This window comes from Narcine bancroftii, chromosome 3 (assembly GCF_036971445.1).
Source record: "Narcine bancroftii isolate sNarBan1 chromosome 3, sNarBan1.hap1, whole genome shotgun sequence".
In the NCBI taxonomy this organism is placed as follows: Eukaryota; Metazoa; Chordata; class Chondrichthyes; order Torpediniformes; family Narcinidae; genus Narcine; species Narcine bancroftii.
In genome coordinates, this window is record NC_091471.1 from 278,118,845 (window position 1) to 278,139,572 (window position 20,728).

General features: G+C 44.5%; 1 protein-coding gene and 1 long non-coding RNA gene across 6 annotated transcripts in view; one reads left to right on the forward strand and one right to left on the reverse strand.

The window, feature by feature from the left end:
- LOC138758831 (uncharacterized) overlaps positions 1 to 19,970 on the reverse strand; it is a 90,117-nt gene extending 70,147 nt beyond the window's left edge. For both annotated transcript variants that reach the window (XR_011354498.1, XR_011354497.1), the window contains exon 1: positions 19,422 to 19,970. This is a non-coding gene — a long non-coding RNA (uncharacterized lncRNA). The remainder of the gene's footprint in view (positions 1 to 19,421) is intronic.
- LOC138758829 (tumor necrosis factor receptor superfamily member 13B) overlaps positions 1 to 20,728 on the forward strand; it is a 97,474-nt gene that overhangs the window by 44,703 nt on the left and 32,043 nt on the right. For 2 of the 4 annotated variants that reach the window (XR_011354494.1, XR_011354495.1), the window contains exons 4-5: positions 10,767 to 10,982; positions 19,477 to 19,833. Coding sequence is in view for 2 of the 4 variants with exons in the window: in XM_069928260.1 (XP_069784361.1) it covers positions 10,767 to 10,982; positions 19,477 to 19,697 (437 nt within the window). In the remaining 2 variants the exon portion in view is untranslated. Of the gene's footprint in view, positions 1 to 10,766; positions 10,983 to 13,035; positions 13,168 to 19,476; positions 19,962 to 20,728 lie in introns of those variants that run through there. The other 2 variants (XM_069928260.1, XM_069928261.1) reach the window with 2 other exon arrangements.

Genomic DNA, 20,728 nt, shown 5'->3' on the forward strand with positions numbered 1-20,728 from the left:
CTCCTTGCGCTTTGGAATTAAAAGAAGAGGCAACCACATGACCTACCCAATCTCTTTTCAATTTCAAATGTTCTTTCTGTTTCTTGTAAAAACGCAATATCAACCTTCATCTTAATCAGGTTATTAAGACCCTGTATATTAAAAGTCGCAAAATTCAGGTTAGTCATACTTTACTAAAAAAACCCTCACAACTCAGTCAACAATTATAAAACTTCCCTTTTATAAAAATACAAAAAAAACCCCTTCAAAGAAAATGCAAAACAAAACTTCCCAAAACTACACCAATGTAGTAACTCCCCAATTAATTGGGTGTAGATAACCCCACTAGTGGGAGATGACTTTCAAAGTATCAGAGTCATCCACCCCCCCCCCCCCAGCTGAACTTCTCCACAGTTAATCATCTCGAATGAGATCATTCATCCAACTGATTCCAATCCCAAAGATTGTTCCGGATCCTCAACATCAAGCAGGGTTCGCATCAATTTCCCCTTCTTTTCATTTTCACTCCCATTCCTCTTGTCAGATACTCTCCTCTTTGGTGATTGTGGTTGATCAGGTCCTCGTACATCTAGCAAAGAATTCGCAAAAATGAATGCATCATGATCATTCTCAAAAAACTGAGTTTGATAATTCCCATAAAAAACTTTCAACACGGCAGGGTACCAAAAAGTAAACTTGTACCCTTTTCTCCACAACACCTCTTTAGCCGAATTAAATTCCTTATGCCCCTTAATGATCTCCTGACTCAGGTAGCATAGAAAAATACACTGCTACCCTGGACCATCATTGGGGCCTGATTTTGATGAGCTTTCTGGACAGCTATCTGCAAAATCATCTCTCTATCCTGGCATCTCAAGCATCGAATGAGAACAGCTCGAGGCGCTGACCTGGATAAGGTTTCTTTCTCAATGCCTTGTGTGCTCTGTTCAATTCCAAACCATCCAGAAAAAAATTCAACACCCAGCACATCTGGAATCTATTTTTTAAAAAAACTTCACTGGATCCGAACCTTCAATATCTTCAGGAAGTTCTACAATTTTCACATTATTACGTCGACCTTGGTTTTCCAAAGAGTCAATCTTTTTCAACAATTCTCTCTTCTGAATTTCCCATCCAACAAATGAATCTTCCATTTTCTCCATTTTTTTCTCTATTCCATTCCACTTGAATTCTGTATTCATGAAATGCTTTTTCAATTTTCTTAAAATTATCCTGTGCTGTATCCATTGCTTTCAAACATTTAACATCATCCTTGACCACAGACGTCGAGTGGCGTCTCCTGATGCTAGGCCGTGGCTCTGCTACTGTGCCCGGCAGCTCAGCGATGCGCGGTGGTGCGTGAAGAGACACACCTGCATGATTGATGGCACTGCCGGGCATGCATGGAAGTGTGCACATGCGCAAATTGTTTGAAAGGGCCTGGACAGGGGTGGGGGGGGAGGACCCGTACAGCGCCAAGCTGAGGAAGTTGGCTTGACATCGGTGGGGGTCTAGACCCGCAGACAAGCGGGTAAGTGCAGGTGAAGAGGAAAGCCCTGCACTGTTAGGGACACAAAAATATGAGGAATTAACTACAACAACTGCAGTTAAAGAAGGTAGCCCTCATGGAGGTGGAATGGGAGAATCAGGAATTGAAGATGCTTTTACTGTTGCTCAACAAATGGAAAATATCTCATCACAGATGACTTCTCAGATGAATCAGGGATTTATGGACATGAAAGTCAGAATGAATAATATCTATGAAGAAGTGTCGTCCCATCATATTCCTTTTAAAAGACCTAAACCCCGGTACCTGCATTAGTCAATCCTGTCCATCTGCCAGCAGTCTCTGTAATGGCCACAACATCATAATTCCATGTATTGATCTGTGTTCTAAGTTAATCTTATTTATTCTTAATATTCCTTACATTGAAATAGACTCATTTCAAACCTTCTAACTACTTCTTCCTCTGCTTATGCTTTCTCACAAACTCACGACACATTGCATTATGCTTTTCACCTTCTGTCCTATTCTTTGTACTCACCTTCTGGTTCCCATCCCTCTGCCAAACTGGCTTAAACCCTCCCCAATAGCTTCTGCAAACCTGCCTGCCAGGTTATTGGATCCCTCTCCAGTTCAGGTGCAGCCAATCCTTTTTGTACAGGTCAGACCTTCCTGAGAAGAGATCCCAATGATCCACAAATCTGAACTCCCGCTCTTTGCACCAACTCTTTAGCCACACATTCATTTGCCATGAGTTCCTATTCCTACCCTCACTGGCACATGACATAGGCAGAAATCCTGAGATTACCACCTTTGAAGTCCTGCTTTTCAACTTTCTTCCTAACTCCCTATATTCCCTCTTCAGGACCTCATTCCTAATTCTAACTATGTCAATGGTACCGAAGTTGATCACCCTCCCACCTGAGAATGTTGTGGACTCAATCAGAGACATCCTTGCCCCTAGCACCTAGGAAGCAACATACCATCCGGGAGCCTTGATCGCATTCACAGAACCTCCCATTTGTTCATCTAACTAGCAAATCCCCAATCGCTATCACTCTCTTTTTCTCCCCCATTCCTTCTGAACCACTACAACTCATAAAAACACAATGCTGGAGAAACTCAGCAGGTCAAACAGTATACTTTATATAGCCAAGATAAAGAGACCAACATTTTGGGCTGGAGTCCTTCATCAAGGTACCATTACGACTTGTTCCTGGTTGATTGTCCCCCCCCCCCCAACAGTTTCCAAAACAGTATACTTATTGTTGAGGGGAGTGGCCACAGAGGTGCTCTGAGCTGACTGCCTCTTTCCTTTCCCTCTCCTAACAGTCACCCAGCTACCTGCCTCCTGACTTTTTAGGTGACTTTCTCCCTGAAGCTCCGATCACCCTGTCTGCTTCCCGAATGATCCAGAGTTCATCCAGCTCCAGTTTCCAGAATCAGTCTGTGAGGAGCTGTAGCTAGATGCACCTTTTGCAGGTGTAGTAATCAGGGACAATTGTGCTCTCCCAGATTTCCCACATCCTGCAAAACATATAACATAACATAACAATTACAGCACGGAAACAGGCCATTAGGCCCTTCTAGTCCGCACCGAACCAAACACCCCTTTCTAGTCCCACCTCCCTGCACAATGCCCATAACCCTCCATCTTCTTCTCATCCATATACCTGTCCAGAACATTCCACTGCCATCTCCATTACCTATTCTTTGTTTATATGTAAAGGTCTTACCTGACCCTAGATTACCTGAAAGAAGCTCGTCCTTATCTTCTCACCAAAACTCTCAAGCCAAAACCTCAAAATTCCAGTCCTATACTGCGCCACCCACACACTGGCCTCTCTGAAGCTCTGCCACAGTTTATTTTATTCAGATGCTCCACTTGAACTCCTGGTCATGTGATTACAACTCCTCCAATCACCTGGTTGCTAGCTGCAATGACTTTTATATTCTCTCCTGAAGTCCCCTGAAGAGATAGAGTTCCCTTCTATCAGCCTCTGCCTGATGGGACTCGATGGGTGCAGGCACAAGCTGCTTCATTTGCTGTATCTTGCACATGGAATTAAACATGGTGCAATCATTAGTAAACAGTTCCTTTCCATCCTTACAATGGAAAGGTTATTGATAAAGCAGCTGGTTGGGTTGAGAACACTGATATCAGAAACTCCTGAAGTCATGCAGGGGCTGGGATGATTGGAAAGATTGTCTTCAGGAGGTCAGTCACTGAACTGCTTTCTCTTTGAAGCATGCCGACTTGCACTTTACCAGTGCCTTAATTGATAGTATTGTTGTTAACTCATTGGATCACTTCGCTGAAGAGGGAACAATTGAGCAGCAGGTAGCAGGACTGGATTTGACCTGCTCTTGGCTGGCAAGTTTCCCATTGTTGGATGGATGTTAGTGTTGGAACAGCTTGGCTATAGGGGTCACACAAGAGCCTGCAGATGCTGGAAGGTGGAACAAAAACTATCCACTGGAATCAAATGGGATTACACTCCTTATTCAATTATTTTATTTGTAAATGGAACTCCAGGATTATATCCAACAGGACAGACAATCCTATTTTAAAGCAATTGATTAAAATATGGTGTGAGACTTATGGAAGTTTTGGACTTAAAAAGCGACTGTCACCAAAAACACCTCTGAGACAAAAGAAACTCATAACCCATGACTTGGCATCATAAAGGGATCTAACATTTGGAAGACTGATGTGAAAAAGGACTTTTCATGTCCTTTGAATAATTGAAGAGGCAATATAACTTGTTCAGCAAGACCTTCTGTTATCTACTGATATTTTCTTAAAACCAACCTGGGCCCTCTACTTACTGATGTGGAGAAACTGCTTCATGAGAGATATATATGTAAATTTATTTCTATAATTTATTCCTTTCTGCTGAACGAAGACCCAAAGCCAGGTTTACACAAATTTAGAACGAGATGGGTATCAGATTTGAACATAACAATTGATGAACAGGTCTGGTCAAATTTATGTCAAGGAAGTTTGTTAGCAACTATTAATGCCTGGTATAGATTGCTTCACTATAATTTCCTCCATCAAATGAGCCTCACCCCACAGAAACTACAAAAATATAAACCTGAATTGTTAGAAATGTGCTTCAGATGTGGAATGAAGGTTGGTTCCTTCTTGCACTCTACCTGGCTTTGTACAAAGGTGAGCCCTTTTGGAACAACCTCTGTGACACCTTGACCAAGAGTCATCTTCCCATTAGATCCGAAGCTTTGCTTTCTGGGGAATTACAGATGAGTCAGTATATCTTTAACTAATTTCCAAATTAAATTTATGGAAATCACTTTATGTGTGGCCAGGAAATACATTACAGTGACATGGGAATCTGAATCCCCTCTCCTCACTGAGAAATGGTCTTTGGAAATGAACAGTTGTATTCTTCTTGAAAAGGTCACATGTAATCTTAGAGAAGGATGCAACACCATTCTAAAAATTTGGCAATCTTACCTAGAATATATAGGCACTTCACTGATGCCTCTATAGGGATGTGATCATTTCTGGTTAGTCAGAAGGCTTCTTTATTAGTACAGCATCTCCATGTGTTTCACTATATGCAGTTACGGGGTTTTTCTTTTTTCTTTTCTTTGTTTAATTGGGTTTATATAGAAAGGGTAGGGAAGTTGGGTTTCTTTGGCGTTTTGTGTTCTGTATAATTGTTAAATATATTTAAAAATGAAAATATATAAAAAAAACATGGCTATCCCCTGCAGGACAGGGACACAGAGACTCACAAAATGAGATTATGGACCAAACCGCTCTGATGGATTCTCAAATATAATTTTCTGTGCTTAGCCTCTATTAAACGCATCCTGAGTCAAGACAAGATGCAGAAACATAGATAAAAAATCAATTGAAATAATGCCACGCCCCTCATGCTGCATTTAAGATTCATATTACTTTTTGAAAATGAGGTTGATGAACCAGACTTTGCAAATGGCAAACAGAATCAGTCAGAAGACCATTTGTATTGTGATAATGCTGCCGACACTTGTCCAGATACCTTATAATTTCTAGAAACCAGACTGAAAGCACCTCCCTCCCAATTATGCATTGAAAAATGAAAATGTGTAAAAGGATCAGCATGACCGCATGCTATGGGTGCACACATCTGATACCTGACCCCATTGTGGCCACTGGAATCACTGTGGACACGATGAAATTACCACACAAGGTATTTTTTGAGTGATTTACTCAAAACAGTCAACCAGTTTACCTACCTCGGCTGCACCATTTCATCTGATGCAAGGATCGACAACGAGATAGACAACAGACTCGCCAAGTCAAATAGCGCCTTTGGAAGACTACACAAAAGAGTCTGGAAAAACAACCACCTGAAGAAACACACAAAGATCAGCGTGTACAGAGCCGTTGTCATACCCACGTTCCTGTTCGGCACCGAATCATGAGTCCTCTACCGGCATCACCTACGGCTCCTAGAACCCTTCCATCAGTGCTGTCTTCGCTCCATCTTCAACATTCATTGGAAACACTCCATCACCAACATCGAAGTAGTCGAGCTGGCAGAGTCCGCAAGCATCGAATCCATGCTGCTAAAGACCCAACTGCGCTGGGTGGGTCACGTCTCCAGAATGGAGGACCATCGCCTTCCCAAGATCATGTTCTATGGCGAGCTCTCCATTGGCCACCGGACAGAGATGCACCAAAGAAGAGGTACAAGGACTGCTTAAAGAAATCTCTTGGTGCCTGCCACATTGACCACTGCCAGTGGACTGATTTCGCCTCCAACCGTGCATCTTGGCGCCTCACAGTTCGGCGGGCAGCAACCTCCTTTGAAGAAGACCGCAGAGTCCACCTCACTGACAAAAGACAAAGGAAGAAAAACCCAACCCCAACCAACCAATTTTCCCTTGCAACCGCTGCAACCATGCCTTCTTGTCCCACATTGGACTTGTCAGTCACCAATGAGCCTGCAGCAGACGTGGTCATACCCCTCCGTAAATCTTCATCCGCGAAGCCAAGCCAAAGTCAAAGACTCTTCATAACCTGCGCAACTTATTAAAAGCCCGAGTATCCTATAAGGTCCTTTGTAAGGCACCTGCAAAGGTTGACTAAGTGTTCCCCAATGGATGAAGACATATTTGCAGTTTTTGAAGTCTTCAGGCACAAAGGAAGAGTGTTCTCCATGAGAAGATGGTGGTATAGGGGACAATTTTCCTACGGTCTCCCTTAGCCTGGTCATCGTTGGAGTTGGAATGGTAGGGGATGAACTCCCTTGGGATGACCAACAGTCTTCCTTTGAAGTTGTTCCATTGCTCAGTAATACCCAGGGCAGCTCATCAGTCCAGTTCGGGCTCTCTAACTGAGCCATCAAAATGTCAATGAAATCTTTCCACCATTCCATTAACCTGGGGACGATAGGCATTCATATGATGAATTGTTGCACTGAGCAAGTGAGACCAGGCCATCCACAGCGAGAACCAAAATGAGACACCCAGGAACTCATGACCACAAGTACCTGCAGTAGCATCTACCATAGATACAGCCTCTGGGCATCGCGTAAACCTATCTATTACTGTAAAAAGATAACAATATCCTCTTGAAACAGGAAGTTGACCAACAATGTCTACATGGACATGAACAAAATGATGAGTAACTGCCGGGAAGGACTGCAGTGATGCGTTAGTGCCACTGAACTTTTGCTTTCTGGCAGGCAATGCAGGACCTTGCCATTTGTGTAATGTCTTTTTTTAAGATGTTGCCACATGAACCTTCTGATACCTTATGAACATTCAATCCAATTGATAGATGTGAGAGACCATGCACAGAGTCAAATACTCGACGTTTCCATGATGCCAGAACTACTGGGCATGGATGTCCCGTTGATATATCACAGAGGAGTAATTTACCATGAAATCCAAACTGGACATCCTTCTATTACAGGTTCATGATTGCAGTCTGATAAACATTTGTCTCATGTTCTTGGGCTGCGGCCAAAGCTGTGTAGTTAATATATTGATCTACAGACGAAACCTCGAATGGAGCAGAGCAGGAAAGTGCATCAGGTACTACATTGTCTTTTACAGAAATAAGTAGTATTTTTGTGGAAAATTCTGAAATAAATGGTAATTGCCATTATTGTCGACCTGACCAGGGCTCTGCGACCTTGGAAAATGCAAATGTTAAGGGCTTTGTGGTTGGTGTACATAGTAAAAGCTCTGCCCTCCAAAAAATAACGGAAGTGTCAAATAGACAAGACAATGGCCAAAAGCTCCTTATCAAAAGCACTGTATTTTTTTCTCTGCTTCACAAAGATGGCACCTGAAGAACACTGTTTCCATTGCCTGTTGACATATTGATGAAATGCACCTCCTATGGCCATATTGGAAGTGTCTTTAGAAAGGGTGATTTCTGCATTTAAAACTGGGTAGTTGAGCATAATGCCATGAGTCAGCAAATCTCTTGTCTTCAAGAAGATATTGTTTCCCTCTTCAGTCCAATGGATAGTTCTGGATAGTAAATCGAAAAGAGGCTTCATGATATGAGCTACTCCCGGAAGAAACAGATGGTAAAGATTTACCATTCCCAAGAATTTCTGCAGGCTTTTAACCATAGCAGGTCTTGAGTATTTGGTAATGACCTCAACTTTAGATGGCAATGGGATCACACCTTTCAGAGTAATCCTATGGCCCAAGAAATCAATCGTTTCTTGTCCAAAAATGCATTTATCTGGATTGATGGTTGGTCCAAATTCTTCAAGACTAATAAAAAGTGTATGAAGATGTTCCAAAGGTCCTTCCTTGGTCACACTGAAGGCATTGGTCATACTACATCCTAAAGCAACCATCACCCGTTGAAATGACTGAGAAACATTCTTTAATCTGAAAGGCATCTGTAAAAATTTGATCCCAAACGGGGTCATTATTACTGCTTTTGGAATGTCTTCCAGCTCTTCTGGTACCTGGTGATGGCCACGCACCAAGTCTATTTTGGAGAAGATCTTCGCTCCATGCAAATTAGCCAAGAAATCCTGAATATGAGCTATCGGATGACAATCCGGAATGGTGGCGTCGTTAAGCCACCTGTAATCTCCACGTGGTCACCGAACTCCATTGTGTTTTGGGACCATATGTAATGGGGATGCCCAGGGGCTGTCGGACCTACGAATTATGCCTAGTTCCTCCATTTTGGCAAACTCTTCTTTAGCTAAATGCAGCTTCTCTGGAGGCCCTTAGTACAAATGCGGTGACTTTGCAGTGGAGGAAGAAAATTGTAGAGTAGTGATCTCAGGGAAATCTTCCAACAGCTTGGAGAATTCATCCACTGGTTTACTTCATGTTTGGAGGCACAGAGCAGGGGTTTAGGCATCTGCCAGAGGAATGGTCTGAAAAGCAATTCCATCTATTAGCTGACTCCCTTTTAAGTCGATGTGGAATGAATGAGCCTGAGGAAAATCTGCACCAAGGACAGGATACTGCTGCTATAATAAATGGCCAAGTGTAGATGATTCTCAAACTTGACATTCATCTTCCTGGTGCCAAAGGTCGGAATGTTGGAACTGTTAACTCCTCGTAGTTGCAGGTCTGGGGTAGGATGCCTGGTGTCAAAATTGGTGGGTGGAAATACACTAACTTCTGAACCCATGTCCACCAGAAATTTTTGCTGGGACAACTGGTCCCATACATACAGGTTTTTCGCCAACTGCCACAGCCTTTACTGGTGGTTGGCCTGGGCTTTTCTCGCAAACAAGCAGGGTAGAAGGCACTTGTGGGCATTTACTCCCCAACGCCTGTGATAATAACACCAAAATGAGCTGTCCATAGGCTGCTTGCCCGTTTTCGGGCATTGTCTGTTTGTGATGTGCTTAGAGCACTAAAGTGTGACACGGGGTCAAGAATGGAGGGGTTGGTTGTGCAGACTTGTCTTTCCTTGCTGTGCTTTTTAGCCAGCCATAGAATGTCTGCCTCTGCTGCTACAGCCCTTGGGCCTTCAAATTAACTTGGATTACAAGAGTCTAATAGCATGTGGCATTCACTCTAAAAAGAGCTGCTTGAATAACATATTGGGAGCTTCGCCAGATGCCAGGAACAGCATTTCATCCATTTGTTCTGTAGGGGCGCGGTCTCCCAACCCATTGAGATGTAGCCGTTTAGCAGCCCTTTCCCTACAGGACATACCATATACCTGTAATAAAAGTGCTTTTAAAGCGTCATACTTGCTGGTACGTGATGGATCCCTTAGGAAGTTGCTGACCCTCTTAGCGATGGTCTGGTTTAGGGCACTGACAAGGTGGTTATGAGTGGTGTCCAACTCGATTTTGCAAAGATGAAATTGCACTTCAGACTGTTGGAACCACAGTTCAGGCTCAGCTGTCCAGAAAGGTGGTAGTGTCACAGCAATGGCTGAAGAGTTCATTTTTGTCCAAAAGTACATTTTTGGACTCGTCGGGGTCACCGACTGTGGCCACTGGAATCACAGTGGACATGATAAAATAACCATACAAGGCATTTTTTGAGTGAGTCAACTGGATTTACTCTTCATAACCCACGCAACCTTTCAAAAGCCCGAATCATGCGCCCGACACGTGCTGATGTCATCACGCACTGACGTCACATGGCCAGTTCGATGCCTTCTGGGAGTTGTAGTGCCACCATAGCGCTATTACATGACCACAGATTACCAGCTATCAGCTTCTCCCATGTGCAAAAAGTTAGCTTTATGACTTCAAATGTAAAAGTGAGCCAGTGAACTCATTGCATGGGAGTAAATGGTCAGGTATGTCCATGTCATAGATATAAACAGCTAACATATAGAACAGTAGCAGGGCCCTTTGGTCCATCTAGTCTGTGCCGACGCGAGTCTTCCACGTCCAGATCGTCCCATCCTCCCAGCAATAAGATCTTAAAGTGAAGTCACAGGACAGCTCAAATACGAATATACAAGGGTAACACTTGTAATGCAAGGTAAACAGTCGAAGCTAATGGGATCAAGCTTTAAAGGATGCATAGTAAATTGATATTGCTTGTTCTTCTGAGTACTGATGGGGCATGCTTAAACTTAACCAATCTACTCATTTTGCATCCTATCCACATATAGAAGACATACGTATAGATGAAGCACAGTTTCAGTTACAAAAGTATCAGCATCCGAGCATTCCTCCTTTTAGAACCAGCTAAATCACAGCACACAGCCCTATGAAGTTTACCTTATTTTGTTAAGCATCTATAATTGATCTCACTTATGCAAGCCTATGAATTATAAACTCATTAATCATACTTTTTTTTATATTTAAAGAGATCACAAGCTCAAATCTGGACCCCCCAGCTAGTGTTAAAAACTGCCTACCCCATGAAGACCATTTCAACATCCTCATCTTTGTGTTCCTGGCAGCAAGTCTTTGCATTGTAATGTGTTTATTTCTGATACTGCTGGTTTATACGTTCAAAAGAAGAAAGATTTTCACATGTGATGCTACTGCTTCAAGCCACAAGACTGTTCACGCCTTAGAAGGTCAGTAACTGCAAAGTGATTATCTCAAACTGCAATGGAACATTTCCCACATAGTTGCAAGGGGACAATGGGAATTTCCCAAACATTCCCACATTCTGCAGGAAGAATAAACTCACAAAGAAAACAGAGGAAAGTAAAAAAATCTCAATTCATCACTGCTCAGCCTCCTCACCATAGCTTTACCACTTTAACCTGAGCCACTCCCACAATGGGCGAGATTAAAAAAAAGGGAAGTTGCATTGAACCCTGATTAATCTCTGGTACAGACCAGCTCTGGTCCTTAAAAGTACAGAGGACGTTTACTATAATAGTTCTAGGAAAGAGGGTACTCAACTCCAAGGAGAAGGTAAGGAGGTTGAGTGGCATTTGATAGATGTGTATAAGATTATGAGAGGTACACATAGGATGGACATCCAGCTCCTTTTTTGTGGGTGGATGATGGTACAAAGATCAGAGTTATAGATTTAAAATTTTGGGCAAAAGACAGAAATGTGACACCATTTAACAAAAAAATCCAGTGAGTAGAGATGACTAAGAATTCACTTCCTGAAAAGGGATAAATGCAGAGACTATGAATAATTTAAATAGATAAGGGATAGGGGTTGAAAAACACAGAACAGTACATACAGTACATGCCCTTCAACCCACAATATTGTGCCAAACAATATAAACCAACTCCACATCAATCTAATTCTTCCCGCCTTCACAGCCCATACCTTACATATTTTCTCACATCCATGTGTGTACTAAGTTTTTAAAAAAATATGTCCCTATTGTACTAGCCTCCACCATCACCACTGGAAAAACATACACAAACTCTCCCTGTAAAGAAATCTTCCTCTGACATTTACTCTAAACTTTTCTCCACTCACCTTAAACAGATGTTCTCTGGTATTGGCCTTTGCCACCCACAAAAAAGGAGCTGGATGTCCATCTTATGTATACCTCTCATAATCTTGTAAACCATCTTTCATCCTCTCTCACTCCAAAGGAAAAAAAAAACACCCAGCTCTGTCAATCTTTCCTCATAAAAGATGTTCTCCAATCCAGGCAGCATCCTGGTAAATCTCCTTAGCACCCACCCCAAAGTTTTTACATCCTACTTATAATGAGGTGAACAGAACAGAACACAATACTTTGTGGACTCCAACCAGAACTTTTATAGAGATGTAACATTACCTCGCAGTTCTTGAATTCAATCCCCAACTAACGAAGGTCAGCACACCATAACCTTCTTAACCACCCGATCAACTGCATGCCAACCTTAAGGGATACGTGGATTTGAACCCAAGATCCCTCTGTCTCTCCGCATGGCTTAGAATCCTGCCACTAACCATGCACTATGCCTTCAAGTTCGATCATCCAAAGTGAATCACTTCATATTTTTTCAGATTGAAATCCAACTACCACCTCTCTGCCCAACTCTGCATCCTGTCTATATCCTGCCGTAACCTCGAGCAACTTTCTACACTATCCACAATACCTCCAACCTTTGCGTAATCTATAACCATATTAATGCCATTAAATATAGACTTCTCTGGCTTTCGTTAAACAACCCACCCCACCTTCTTCCCCCATTGCCTTTCCCTATCTCTGTCTCTCCATCCCATCTCCTTTCGTAGAAACCTAATAAATTCTTACCTTCTCCCTTATCCAATTAACACCTTTTGTTGGTCTGGATTCCTCCCCCAGCCAGCACTGTCTGAATTCTGAGACTTTATGAGATTTCCAGCTTCTGGCTTATTCTCCTTATTCCTTGAAGAAGGGGTCAGGCCAGAATTGTCAGCGATATAATTAAACATTTTTTAGATGAACACACCATTTTGGCCCATGTATCTGTGCCTCCCAATTTACACCCAATTGACCTACACCCCCAACATGTTTCAAATGGTGGAATGAAACTGGAGCCCCTGGGGAAAACCCACACAGACATGGGGAGAATGTACAAACTCCTTATAGACAGCGTGGAATTCAAACACCAGTCCTGATCACTGGCACTGTAAAGGTGTTGTGCTAATTGCTTGCCAACCGTCCTGTTCTTTGCCTCCTATAGATACTGAAAAGACCAGCTGAGTTTCTCCAGCATTTCGGCGTTTTTTTACTACAATCATAGCATCTGCAGACTTTCACCAAGCTTTCATGGATCCAGTACCTCATGAGGACCCTGTCAAGCACCTTACTAAAATCCAAATACACTGCATCCACTCTGTCTTCATTTTGTCAACTCCTCAGAAAACTCAATTAGGCTTGTGAGGCATGACCTGCTTCTCACAAAGCCATGCTGACTATCCCCAAGACTATGCTTTCCAAATGCTCATAAACTGGTCCCCAAGAATCTTCACCAATAGTTTGCTATCTCTAGCACAAGACTCACTTGTCTACAATTCCCAGGATGCTCCCTGTTACATTTCTTGAACAAGAAAAAAAAACATTTCTCTTTCTCTAATTCTCTGGTACTTTCAGAGAGGTAGAGATTAACAGGCCAGGGAGGATGCAACTATCTCTGCCAATGCTTCAGCATTCTCTTCCCTCACTTCTCGCAATAACCTGGGGTATATCCAGTCCAGCATTGGCGATTAATCCATCTCAACGTTGTTCAGAAGCTCCAACTCCTTCTGAACCTTGACACGCTCCAGCATAACCATATTAATGGTTATTAGCCTTTTAATAGAAAAGCCTTTTCTATACTTGAAGCAAAGTATTCATTAAGTACCTCCCCAACTACAGGCAGAGTTCCCCCTTTATCTCCAAGTCATCCTACTCTCACTCTAATCATCCTTCCATTCCTTAATCCTATTTGCCAAGACCTTTTCTTGTCCTTTTCTAACTATTCTATGTCCCTTCTTATTCCTTCCTGGCCACTGTATCATTCTTGAGCCCTGCCTGATTTTTGCTTCCTACACTTCCACTTCTCTTGTGAACCATAGTTCCGTTACCCCATATTACTTACCTTATCTCAGTGGGACAAAGCTATCCAGAACCTCATGCAAGTCATCCCAAAATAACCTCTATATTTCTATTGTACATTTCCCTGAGCATATCTGTTCCCAATTAATGCTCCCAAGTTCGTTTAATACCCTCATAATTAGCCCTTTTCCAATTAAACACTTTTCCATTTGATCTGCTCCTATTTTTGACCATAGCCTCACTGAAAGTTAGAGTTGTAATCACTGTCTCCAAAATGCTTGCCCATCAAGATATTTGCCACCTGACCAGGTTCATTGCCAGTACTAGACCCATAAAGACTTGTACACAGATTGTGTCATGAATCTTTCTTAGACACATTTAACTAATGTAATTCTTCTCCACTAAGGAGGTGCCAATCAATATTAGGGAAGTCAAAGGAACCCATGGCAATAACCCTATTATTTCTGCCTACTTATCTGCACTTCAGTAGCCCCATGGCTCTTTGAGGACCTATAAAATATTCCCAATAGAGTGGTTGCTCCCTCCTTATTTCTGATTTCCATCCACAATGACTCAGTAGACGATTCCTCCACAATGTTCTCCCTTTCTGCAGCTGTGATACTGTACTTGATTATATCTCCCCTCCTCCTTTACCTCCATCCCTATTCTTTATGAAACATCTAAACCCCAAAACATCAAGACCTGTCCTTGCAACAGCAGGTCTCTGTTATGGCCACAACATCTTAATTTCATGTTCTGATCAATGACAAAGAACACAACAGGATTAGAGCAGTGACGACAAACCACCCGTGTCAACAATTTCACAGAAGAAATTTGTCCGCCTGAAGGTAAACGGGTCTAGGACGAAAGGGCACAACTTCAGGATTGAAGGATGTCTGCTTAGAACAGAGATGTACAGGAATTCCTTCAGCTAGAGGATGGTAAATCTGTGGAATTTGTCATCATAGGAGGTTGTGGAAGCCAGGTCATTGGGTGTACTTAAGACAGAGATTGATGGGTTTTTGATTAGCAAGGGCATCAAAGGTTATAGGGAGAAGGCCGAGCAGCGGGTCTGAGTGGGAAAATGGATCAGTTCGTGATTAAATGGTGGGGCAGACTCAATGGGTTGAAAAGCCTATTTCTGCTTCAATGTTTTATGGTCTAAGTGGACACCCTTCAATCCTGAAGTTGTTCCCTCTTGTCCTAGACTCTCCTTACGACATCTACTCTGTCCATGCCTTCTAACATTTGAAATGTTTCAATGAGATGCCCTCCCAATTCTCTGAAATTCCAATTAGTATAAGCCAAGAGGTATAAATCTTCGTCCGCGAAGCCAAGCCAAAGAAGAAGCCAAGAGGTATCAAAAGCACCTATGATAATCCTTTCATTCCAAGACTCATTCTCGTGGACCTCTTCTAAACCGTCTCCAAAATCAGTACATCTTTTCTTAAATGAGGAGCCCATAACTACTCATAATACCCCAAGTGAGGTCTCACCTGTGCCTTACAAAGCTTCAATATCACATCTCTGTTCTTATATTCTATTCCTCTTGAAATGAATGCCAGCATTGCATTTGCCTTCTTCACCACTAACTCAATCTGCAGGTTTACCTCCAAGCCATCCTGCATGAAGACTCCCAGGTCCCTTTGCATCTGGGTATTTTCAATTTTCTCCCCATTCATAAAAAAATTGCTCGTTTAATTTTTTTATAAACCAAAGTGCATAACCATACATTTTTTGATTTTCTATTTCATTTGCCACTTCTCTGCCCATTCTCCTAATCAGTCCAAGTCCTTCTGCAGCCTTCATTTCCTCAATACTACCTTCTCCTCCACTTACCTTCATATCATCTGCAAACTTGGTCACAAAGCTATTCATTCCATAATCTAAATCATTCCATAATCTAAATCACAGAGTAAAGAGAAGTGACCCAAACCAACTCCTGAGGAACATCACCAGCAACTAGCAGCCAACCAGAATACGATCCAACATTCTGCTTCCTGATAAACAGCCAAAGCTCTACCCATACTAGTAACATTTCTGTTGTACCATGAGCTCTTATCTTAACCCCCCTCATCTCTGGAGATGAAGCCAGTACATCTTTCTTTAAGTAATGAGATCAGAACTAGATACAGTACTCCAGATACAGCCTCAAAAGTACCTTGTACAGCTGCAGCATAACTTTCCTGCTCCTAAATTCATTCCCTCTGGCAACAAAGGCTAACATCCCATTTGCCTTCTTGATAGCCTGCTGCACCTGAAAACCAACCTTTTGCAATACATGAACAAGTACTCCCAAGTCCTTCTGCATAGCAGTCTGATGCAATCACTTGCTATTTAAATAATACTCTGATTTTCCACTTTTCCTCCCAAAGTGGATAATCTTGTAGAGTGGAAGAACGACACATACTTGATGCTGTTATAGACAAAACTGGTTTATTGCACTCTCTGCCACTGCTTACATAGGCCCAGTTTCCCACCACTGGGCCTGGTTTTCCTGCCATTGTCAGCAGAAGTGATGTCAGCGGCACTGATCGATCAATGTTCCCGCCGTGTGGGCAGTTGGCTAAGGAGAAAGGCCATTAGCCTGTGCAGACCTTGTGGGATCGCTGCGTTTGACCACTATTTTGTGTGTCGGGCCGCCTCCAGGTTAGCGGGCCATTACAACCTCACATTATACTCCATTTACCAGACCCTTGCCCATTCACTTAATTTATCTCTCTGTAGACTCTCCATATACTCTGCAAAACTTGTTTTTCCACTCAATTTAGTGTCATCAGCAAACACTACGCTCTACTCCCTCTTCTAGATCAATTATGTATATTCAGAATAGTTGTGGGTCACTCCTCTCCTGTGCCAACCAGTAAAACAGCCCTGTATCCCAACTCTCTGCTTTCTAATGGTTAACCAATCATCTATCTATGCTGATACTTCACCCTCAACTCTATGCATCCTTATCTTCTGTACGTCTTTTATGCGGCACCATATCGAACACCTTCTGGAAATCAAGGTAAACAACCATCTCCTCCCCTCTCTTTACCATGCTCGTTATATCCTCAAAGACCTGCCTTTGCTGAATCCATCCATGCTGAGTCTGCCTGATGAATCCATTTCACTGTTGCTTCTTTCATGATAGCTTCAAGCTTTCTTCCCCCAACTATGTCAGCATATTCAAACTTCCCTGCCAGTATATTGGTTCCTCTCAAGTTATATGCAACCCGTTCCTCTTGCACAGGTCACGCCTTTGGCAGAACAGGTTTCAATGATCCGAGATCCTGAAACCCTGCAGCCACTCATTTGTCTGCACCATCTTCTTGTTCTGACTTTCCCTAGCTCTTGGCACTGGGAGTAATCCAAAGATGACCACTTTGGAGGTCCTGTTTTTCAGCCTTTTTACTAACTCCCTAAACATACTTTAAAGGACCTCAACCCCATTCCTGCCTGCAGTACATCATTCCTACCAATATGTACCACAACCTTTGGTTGCTCACTGTCCCTTTAAGAATATTCTGCACCTGATCAGAGACATCCTGGACCTGAGCACTTGGGAGACAACACACTATCCTGTAGTTTCTTCTGCGCTCACAAAATTTCTTATCTGTTCCCATATTGAGTCCCCTCTGACTTCGCTCTACCTGACTTCACCCTTCCCTTCTGAGGCTCAGAGCCAACCACGGTGCTATTGGTTTGCCCAGATAGGTCATCCCCCTCAGCACTATCCAAAATGGTATATTTGTTGCTGAGGGGAATGGCCACAAGGGCACCTTGCACACACTGCCTATTCCCTTTCTCTCTCCGGTCATCCAGCTACCTTCCTCCTGTCTCCCAGGTTTGAATGCATCCCTCAGCCTCCCAACTGATCTGGAGTTCCAGTGGAGCTCCAATTCCCTAACAGTTTGCAAGTCGTTGCAGTTGGATGCACTTCTCACAGTTGAAGTCGTGAGAGATACTGTTGAATTCTCTATCCACCTTCTGCAAGAGGAGAATGTCCCTGCCCTGGTTACCATTTCCATTGTCTCTTAAAGATGAAAGTTAGAAAAACCTGTTCAGCTCCACCTGTTTGCAGAAGCCTCATGTGCCAAAAATTCCCACTCCTACAATGGGCCCCTCACACACTAATGACCACTTTCCATGAGTTTTAAACAAGTACCTACTTCTCCTGCTGTTTTATAAAACACCCCTCTTCTTGTTCACAGTCCCACTCTCGCAGACCCCAAAGAGATTTCAGCACATTATTATTTTAACCCAACTCCTCAGGGGGAGACTGTCATATCTGGTTTTCAAATGCACTCCAAAGAACAAGATGCCATTCCATTGGAACACTGGTCAAAGCAGACTCAAAGAGGTCACCTGGATAGTTCACCAGGGTAGTTTTGTGAGGCAAGTGTCCAGCAGAGGTGGCATGGGTTGACCATGCTCGTCGAGTTGGATGTTCCGCACGAAGGGACTGCAATTCAACAGGAGCTTGAAGTCAACAGTGAGCCAGTTGGATTTATTTTAAGGATAGGGCATGATAGAAGGCCTTCTGATCCATGAAACCCGAGCAGCCCAGTTACACCCACAATCTATCCGGCTAGCTCTTTAAAGCATAACAATGGAAACATGAAGTACTTTTCAGGAGATTTAATGTTTGAATATTAATTTTAATTGAATTTAGACATGCAGCACAGTAACAGGCCATTTCGGCCCACAAGTCTATGCCACCCAATTTACAATCCCCAGTACGTTTTTGAACGGTGGAAGGAAACTGGAACCCCTGGAGAAAACCCATGTAGACCCGGGGAGAACGTACAAACTCCTTATAGACAGTGCGGGATTCGACAGTCCAGTACTGATCGCTGGCGCTGTAAAGGTGTTGCGCTAACCATGCCACCATAACAAACTTGGACAGAGGGAAGGCTGCACCCTTGTTCTCCCTGCTGGGGCCTTGCGCTCCTTGTGGGTGGCCGGGGAACAGGCGCAGGTGGCATTGCCATGTTACCTGTGGGTGGCTGGCCGGGGTGGGGGAGGCAAAGCCCACATTGTGGAGGGCAAAAGCAGAGTTACCAGAGTCCGGCACTAGAAGTGACCATGCCAGCCCAGGCCTCCCCCACCCCTCCAGCCCAGGCCAGGCCAGACCTCCCCCACCCCTCCAGCCCAGGCCTCCCCCACCCCTCCAGCCCAGGCCAGGCCAGACCTCCCCCACCCCTCCAGCCCAGGCCTCCCCCACCCTTCCAGCCCAGGCCAGGCCAGACCTCCCCCACCCCTCCGGCCCAGGCCAGGCCAGACCTCCCCCACCCCTCCGGCCCAGGCCAGGCCAGACCTCCCCCACCCCTCCAGCCCAGGCCAGGCCTCCCCCACCCCTCCAGCCCAGGCCAGGCCAGGCCTCCCCCACCCCTCCAGCCCAGGCCAGGCCAGGCCTTCCCCATCCCTTCTCCTCGTCGGTCAGGCGGTGAAGAAGCGCGGGGCGACGTTACGTGGCGAGCGGTTCAGTTTTGCGCCAAGACCCCACGTTCGCCCCCCACGCCGCCCCGGGGAGAGGAAATCAGTTACATATTGTCTCTGAAGCTGAGCGTCGGCAGCACAGTAAATCTGTCCTCTACTCCAGACGGCGCCAGAGGCTTCGCTTCGGACACACCGCTGCCACCGGCCGATGAGCGCGACCGTCCCAGCACCTGCTCCGAGCCGTGCGGCCACTGCTTCGTGGAGCAGCGGGAAGAGCGCGCGCTCAGTCCCGCCACGGCCGCGCGCTCCATCGTCTGCTCTCCCACGCAGGCCAGCAGCAAAGGAATGGAGAGCTTCTCGGAGGAGTGGCCGGCTCAGTACTGAGAGGCGCGGCGGAGGCGGCGGCTGGGAGTCCCGCTCGCCGCTCCTGGCAGGGAGGGGGAGGCAAGGAAGCGCGGTGGGCGGATTCGGAACTGTGAAGCGAAATCCAGAGCAAGGCCTCGGTTTGCTGGCGGCCCAGGCAAGTCTGCACCCAGAGGGGGACACACGACCCGAGCGAGGCCCGCGGCTCACGGGCACCTCGTCAAGGGGAGGGGGAGGAAGAAGGGTCTGGGGAGAGCTGGGAGAGGGATGAAGGAGAGGGCTTGGGGAGGGTTGGGGGAGGGCCTGGGGAGGGCCTGGGGAGGGTTGGGGGAGGGCCTGGGGAGGGTTGGGGGAGGGCCTGGGGAGGGTTGGGGGAGGGCCTGGGGAGGGTTGGGGGAGGGCCTGGGGAAGGGGAGAGGGAGAGAGTCTGGGGAAGGGGAGAGTGTTTATGTTATCACACAAGTTACATGACAAGATTATGTTAGTGATGCAGTAAGTGCGCGGTTTCGTTTGTGTCCGTGTCATATTGTTGAAAATAAAGTTTGTTAACCATTCTATTGAAGAAGTGACTAAATTAATGTGTACATGACAGTCTGGAAAAAGGATTAAAAAAAAGCAGATGATGAAACGACAAGGTTTCAGTTAAACAAATCAGGAGTGAGGAAATTTTGGTGAAATTGACATTAAAAAAAGTGGGAAGAAAGCACATATTCAACAGCAACACAAAATGGCAGAAGGACATTTTGGAGAATATAGGGAGACTGAAGACGGGTACGATTATGTGGATAGATTTGCTAGGTTTTCCATTGCTCATGATGTTAGTGATACTGAGATCCATAAGAAAAAACTGGCACTGCTGGTAAGTTAAGTGGGAAACAGAAGGTGTAGTCTGATCAAGACTAGTGGCACCACAAAAATCAAATTCCAAATCCTATAAGAAATTGTGTGACCTTGTTGAAGATCATCCGTCCCCAAAATGGTCAGTAATCTGAGTAAGCTCTTTTGGTTGAAGTGTTGAGAGACAGATTGGTGATCGGGTAAGCAAACGGTCA